This window comes from Emys orbicularis, chromosome 7 (assembly GCF_028017835.1).
Source record: "Emys orbicularis isolate rEmyOrb1 chromosome 7, rEmyOrb1.hap1, whole genome shotgun sequence".
Classification (NCBI taxonomy): Eukaryota; Metazoa; Chordata; order Testudines; family Emydidae; genus Emys; species Emys orbicularis.
The window spans coordinates 19,995,001-20,001,722 of NC_088689.1; the positions used below are offsets into that span (position 1 = coordinate 19,995,001).

A 6,722-nucleotide genomic window follows, 5' to 3' on the forward strand; every position below is an offset into this window, starting at 1 on the left:
TCAACAGATTGAAGCGGGGGTCCCCAGTATATGTTACCAGAGGAAAGAGAAACCCATTTCCTCCTCTCACCTGAGCTCTTTTTGATGGGATCCATTTTGCTTGAAGGCGGAAGACATGGATCTCTTTCCCCTATGCAACCTGATTACTAGGGACAGTGTAAGATTGGGTTGAAAAAATGTTGTGAGCCCATCCACAAGCCAATAAGTATATCGGAAAATGTATGTAACCTAGCGCACAGGGACTTCTAGTTGGAGAATAGTTATCCACGCATTTCTCTTAGCAGAATAGCTTCCCAGTTGGACGCGGAGATTTCAGTGTGGTTTTCCCAGACCTGTTTATGACTGTTGTGCTTCCGTGTCAAATGCAATTCAGTAGCTAAATAAGATTTGGAAATTCGCCTGATCATATTGCTTTCAAAGGTTTCATATGCCAACGGTGACATGGTGCTATCCAAATCAAGTGAGAATATGATCTTTGGATAATATATTGCAGCACTGACTACATATACCATGTTCACTGTGTGATAGCACTGTTAAATAGGAAGTTCGGGGAAAACAGGAATTAATGCAGAGGTTCTCCTGTTAGAGGGCCCGGGCCACAACATTTAGCTTTGAACTTTAGGAAAACCCCCAGCTCCCTTTGAAATGTCTATAGAAGGTAAAGGAAAAGAAGTTATAACATGCAGACTTCCCTGCTCTGTACCTGTACTGTGCATTTGTGTAAATACTGAAGTAGTGGCTTTAATTAAACCAACACTGAATTGAGCTTTCAAATCGCTGCCGATTTGCCACTAGTACAGGTTACATCCTTTTTCATTTCTGCCAACTAGAATGCACGTTATGTACCATTTTACAATAAGTAACCCCCCATCCTAATGCAATTGTAACGGGATTAAGGAGCGGGATGGTTGCAATCCTTAATGATCATGTTATCATTGTACTCCTCTGGAGGAAATGATTTTAAGACTTTGAAAGAGAGAGTTTTCCTTTCCAATTTCATGTCTTGGATGAAGGATGTACAACCCCAGAGGAAGTGAAACGAGTGCCAGTGTAGTTACAATGATCGCAATGAATTTTGTAAATCCCAATAGAAATGCCATCTGAACAGGATTTAAATATAGATATAGGTATCCGGCTGCACCACAAAGACTTATTACATCCCACGGGGAAGGTTAGGGATGTACCTGCATCGTTTTGGGGATAGGAAATGCGTTTCGTAGGTTGGATTGCATCCTACCATTGATACCTTTACTAAATGTTCCTTGCCTAGGCTTCTTGGCGCCAGGCAACTCAAATCCATTTAGTCTTTTCATCTCTCCCGCAATCTCCCAGCCGTGTACAAGCGGCAAATCTGGCTCTCCCGGAAAGGAGTCAGATCTTTGTGAGCCTGATACAACTCGTGAGCCGTTTGGCTGGCTCAATGTTTTAAAGACAAGCAGTTAAACTTAGGATGGGGGTTCATTCCTGCACGGGGGGCATTTCGATCTTTCGGTGGATGTTGTTAGACATTAGTCGGGGGCCTACTGAAAACAGCCAATAATGAATTAGGAGTCGGACGTTGATGGGGAGTTACTCAGCAGACGCTTCTTGTTTAAATTACCCCTTCTTTAGGTCGAATATAGAGGATATTAGTTACAAAATGGAAGCCGGTGCCTTAATCAAACCAAATTCTCCTCTAGCACCTGGAATTTTCTAGATCTAATTTGCTTGCGTTTTTATATTAAATAATGGTAATAAATAAAAAAAAATCTGCTCCCAGGTTTGCCTGTTTTCGCTGGGGCTGTGTTCTCTCTGGTGTAGGAATGCTCCCTGGCTCCTGAAAAGTTCATTTAGAAATATACAAAAGCATTTCCCCTTTACACTGGGAAAGACAAAATGAAAAGGGAGTCATTTACTCGACCTCCTTTACCTTTTTATATGTAGCATCAAAACTCCTGTCTTTAAATCTTTATGCTCAAATGTTGCTTGTTAGGCAGCAGACTCTAGCAAATCAGTTTCATGAGCAAAAGGGTGAAAACCCACGGAAATGCACAATGTGTTTATTTAAACAACATCCCACTGTTTTAAATAAGAGATTCAGACCACATCAGTTCACCCCCAGTTCCACCTAAAAGGTTACAAACGAGGTGGTGGAGAAGGAAAAGACACTTATAGACGCTTGTTTGGCATCTATTTTATCCCTATTAGCGGCCGGCTTTAAACTGAGCCCTCCACTTGTAAGTTTAATGAGCGGCTGCGATCCAGTTCTGTTGGCTTCAGCCAGCAGCCCCCCGAAAACCAGCGGGCTTGCGGGGGGCTAGAATTTTGAAACTTTCCGGGGCTGCCAGCAGTCTGTGATTGGCCCTGGCAGATGTAACCTCCATGCAAATGAAGCCACGCCACCCCGCCGCCTGGAGATCAGTAGAGATCTGAGAGAGAAAGGAGCATGCATTCAGGCTGGGCAAGCTCAGGGAAAACCTGCAAAGACACGCCAAAAACACACCCCAAAACACAACCAAAACAAGCCCAGACAAGCCCCCCCAGCCGCCCCCGACCCTCAGGCACACGCATTCACACACACCTTCCCCCAGAGTGGCTCTAAAGGGAGAGCTTTCTTCCTCTTATTTCTTATGAACCCAGGATGAGCAACAAAGAAGACCCGAGCAAGTGTTGCCCCGCAGCCGCTCCGATCTCCAGTTTTACCATCCAGTCCATCCTGGGCAGCGGTACCTCGGAAGGGGGCAGGGAGCCCAGTTCCAAGGCAGCGGCCGCCTGGCCGGGCAGGAAGCGAAGTCTGTCCGTGTCCTCAGAGGAAGAGGAGCCGGAGGAGAGCTGGAAACATCACGGCTGCTTCTGTCCTGAGTCGCAGGGCCCCAAAGAAACTTGCCACAAACACCAGCCCATCAGTTTCACGTGTCTCAGTAAGTACTGGACAAATTTACCTGCTTAGGAAGTATGTAGATCTCCACCTAGCTAGATGTTAATATCTAGAATGACAGCTCTCCACCGTGCATTCGCTCTTCTCGCTCGGGCTTTTAGCTGATGAAACCTTTTCATTTACATCTTAGCGTGGAATAAACAGTATGTTGTGACCAGTTTATAGAGGTATGTCTAAACGCAGGGAAAACCAGTGTCTCGGGCGTTTGGGTGTACAAGCCCTTTGAAAACATCTATTGTCAAACGGTAACATGTACATACCATGTCCTTTTATTTCTTGTTTGTTGTGGATGGTATTTCACTGAACATTTGCGCTGATTTCTGGCCAAACTGAGTTCGTGTCGGTTTCTTACCCGATTTGGTACAATGGATTTAGAGATACCTTAGCTTTTAGTCCTTTCCCTGCATATTTTCCTCCTTCCCTTGTGAACGATTATCCGTTTAACATGATTGATAACGGTGGTTTTCTTAGATTGTTCTTCTTTACAGCTCCCGAGTAAGGGGAAGAAAGATGTTAGTTCTTAGCATTGTTTGGGAATAAACGGGCTGTGAAATGTTATGCTATAAAGTAAGATCTACCAGTTCTTCTGCTATAGGAAAGAAAGATCTTTAACAAAAAACAACAACCCCCCCCCAACTCCTGGTTATTCATCTGTCTTCACTCAGGATAGAAGGGATGTATTTTTAAAGTAAAGAACCTCCATTCTGGAGGCTGATTTTCCTCAGCACTTGAGCTTGGAAATAGAATGAACTGGAATTTGGGGGCTGCTTCTTTAGCTAGTCTCTGTGCACTGGGGAGCTGGCAAAAATGAGCATTTTCTATGTTTAGAGCTTTTTGAATACGCTGTAGAGTGTCTGATGCGGAATATCTCTGTTTGTTTGCTTGTTTGTTTGTTTTCTTCAAGGCAATCCAAAGGGAAATGGAGGAGCAATGACGGTAAATACAGACAGGACGCAGTTCCTCTCCCAATCCCAACAGGACTTGAAGGAGGAAAAAGAGAAACACTTCCCTCCAAACTCCCCGTCTTCTGGGGACAGACAAAGGGACGGAGGGGACAGACAGGCTAATTCAGCCAAAAAGAAGACCCGCACTGTTTTCTCCCGGAGCCAGGTGTACCAGTTGGAATCTACCTTTGACATGAAGCGATACCTGAGCAGCTCGGAGAGGGCCTGCTTGGCCTCCAGTTTGCAGCTGACGGAGACCCAGGTGAAAACCTGGTTCCAGAACCGCAGGAACAAATGGAAAAGGCAACTCTCGGCAGAACTGGAGGCGGCCAATATGGCTCATGCCTCAGCTCAGACACTAGTGGGGATGCCCCTGGTTTTCAGAGACAATTCCCTTCTGAGAGTGCCAGTGCCCAGGTCTATCGCCTTCCCAGCCCCTTTATACTACCCAGGCAGCAACTTGTCAGCCTTACCTCTCTATAATCTCTACAACAAGATCGACTACTGACTCTGAAAGCCGATGGCACTGTCTCCTTCTCTGTATAGCTCTCCGCTAGCCGCGATGACCTTTCATAGATTTCACCCGTCTGTAGCCACAGGAAAACAAATGTGCTTCTTGCAATGTTAAGAAATACACCATGTGTATTCATTATTTTTATTTATTGGATCTTCTCGATTTGTTTGTTTATGTTCTAGGCTGGCATAGTGTTTTTATGTACGATCGCCATGCATTATCCCACCAGACATAACTGACTTTCTGAGCTTCACGGGACTTTCAAAACAAATTGCAATCGTCTCTCTATCTACATGTGCAGGTAGGAAAAGGCCCAGGGCGCTTGGTTATTTGTCTCTGCAATTGTATAGGCCAATTTCAACCCCCCCGCCGCCCCCACTCTTTTCCTGAATATTATTCTATCACTTGAAAATAAAATTTAACAAACATATTTCAAATCTGTAAATATTTTTAAAGAAAATAAAACATTTTAAACATCGTTTGTAACTTTTGCCAAGTTGATTGCATATTTCAGTTCAAAACGCAAAGCGCATTGTTGTTGAACTATGGTATTAGCCGTGAAGGAGGTTACAATTAACAGGGAGAGGGACAGACGCCTCTTGCGTTGTGCCGCCTCTGTTCGAACGAGAAACTTTCAATAGCTGTTTCCGACTGATTTCAGGAAATGTTGTAATTCTCTCTTTAGAGTTACAAGAGACCTTGACTTCCACCAGCGGGATTCCACCTACTTTTGGAGGCATTTGCAGCAAAGTCAACCGAACATGAACTGTGCACTGATCAAAACAGGGCTGGAAATATGGAGTAACTCAAAGTGAAGTAATCCGGCAGCTGCGATGTAGGAAGAGTAAAAAAAAAGGCTAGTGGGAAAATAAAATCTTAGCCTAGGCAAGTCACTGTAAAACCTGCAACTACTGTAATAATATGTTAGTCTTTTCGATCCTATATAGGTTTTGCCATGCAAAATGCATCAGAGTTATCAACACCAGTGAATTTTAGTTTGTGTAAAGACTCTAAATATTAAAAATGCTGTAATTAACTAGTAATTAATTTTTAAATAGAATATCTAGATGTAGTTACACCCACCACTATCTATCCCTAATCCAACCCTGATATTCTATTATTCTATGGTTCTAATCAGCATTGTCTATATAGGTGCACACTGTTGTTTGATATTTTTCTACTTCATATTTACACCCCACTTCTCGCCAGAAAACCATACTGAGGCTATGCATGTGAAGAAGTACTTTTCTTCCTCACCTCCACCATTGTAAGTATCGTGAATGGGAAACGTAGCCTACAGATTGTAATCCCCAAACCTTGCAAATGTCAAATACATTTGAATCACAGCAGTCCTGGTGTCTTTATCTGGAAATAAGATGAACCTTCTTTATTAAGTGATCAGAGCAGAGAAGTGTTTCCGGAAATGAGGGGTGTTTTTATGTAGTTTGCAGTGTATTCTGCTAAATGCCACGATCACATGTAAAGTGCTTGCCAGTTCCTTTTAATAGAAATGTGACATTCTGAGCCATGATTGATTTTAGCGCTCAGCAGCTTCTCTTGCAAGTGCTAAAAACACCTGCAGCTTCCTCTGTACAGAGGATGAAGTGAATCGTTTAAACAAAAAGTAAATACTTCATCAAGTGTTATTTAAATTGCAGACACCGTTGCATTTTTATCAGAGCCACCTGTTCCTTGGTTAAGGATTTGAATACAGGAAGATATTTTCAGAAGCAATAACTAAATACATTTCAACTGACATTACATTTACGATAAAAAAATAGAGCCTGAGGATTATAACGGTATCATCCTGATAAATGAAATGAAATGAAAACTCCCTGAGTATTTCCTTTCATGTAAAACCAAACATTTTAAAGTATTTTGGAGTACCAAATTAAATAAACTATAGTGAAGGGCTTCGGGTGAACATTTTTAATGGCTCAGATGAAAATCAAACTCATGGTTTGCTATGATTCAGGATCATTTAATCACATTATCATCTTTAATTTTTGCCCAGGGTTGGCATTAAAAAAAATCGGAATTCACTGAAATGTTTTGCATTTTCACTCTGGATTCTTGCATAATTCCGATTTATTTTGCCTGTTAATATTATTAATAGCTAAATATCAGATCTTTCTAAAATACACCGGAAATAAGAGGCTGAGATGAATGTGAAGTTTTACTACAATATTATTGCATTTCAAAAGCTTTTTATGATCACAATTATACCATGCTCTTCTCTGTACATACACACATACAAAAATAGTCTTCTTTATTACATTATATTAAGGAAAATAAAAAATAAATTCAAATATTCTCACTCGAGGTTCACTGTTAATAAAAACATTTC

General features: G+C 42.0%; 1 protein-coding gene across 1 annotated transcript; it reads left to right on the forward strand.

Annotated features, from left to right (window-relative positions):
• The first annotated feature begins 2,620 nt into the window (after positions 1 to 2,620).
• On the forward strand, positions 2,621 to 4,369 carry HMX2 (H6 family homeobox 2). Its single transcript, XM_065408590.1, has 2 exons — positions 2,621 to 2,900; positions 3,822 to 4,369. Exons 1-2 carry the CDS (start codon positions 2,621 to 2,623, stop codon positions 4,367 to 4,369), a joined length of 828 nt encoding a protein of 275 aa, XP_065264662.1.
• The last annotated feature ends 2,353 nt before the right edge of the window (positions 4,370 to 6,722 follow it).

What these genes read in the sequence shown, in the direction of transcription:
- HMX2 (XM_065408590.1), top strand. Translation starts at nt 2,621, where the DNA reads ATGAGCAACAAAGAAGACCCGAGCAAGTGTTGCCCCGCAGCCGCTCCG. An exon ending in CATCAGTTTCACGTGTCTCA is followed by an intron (nt 2,901 to 3,821) that starts GTAAGTACTGGA and finishes GTTTTCTTCAAG; the next exon opens with GCAATCCAAAGGGAAATGGA.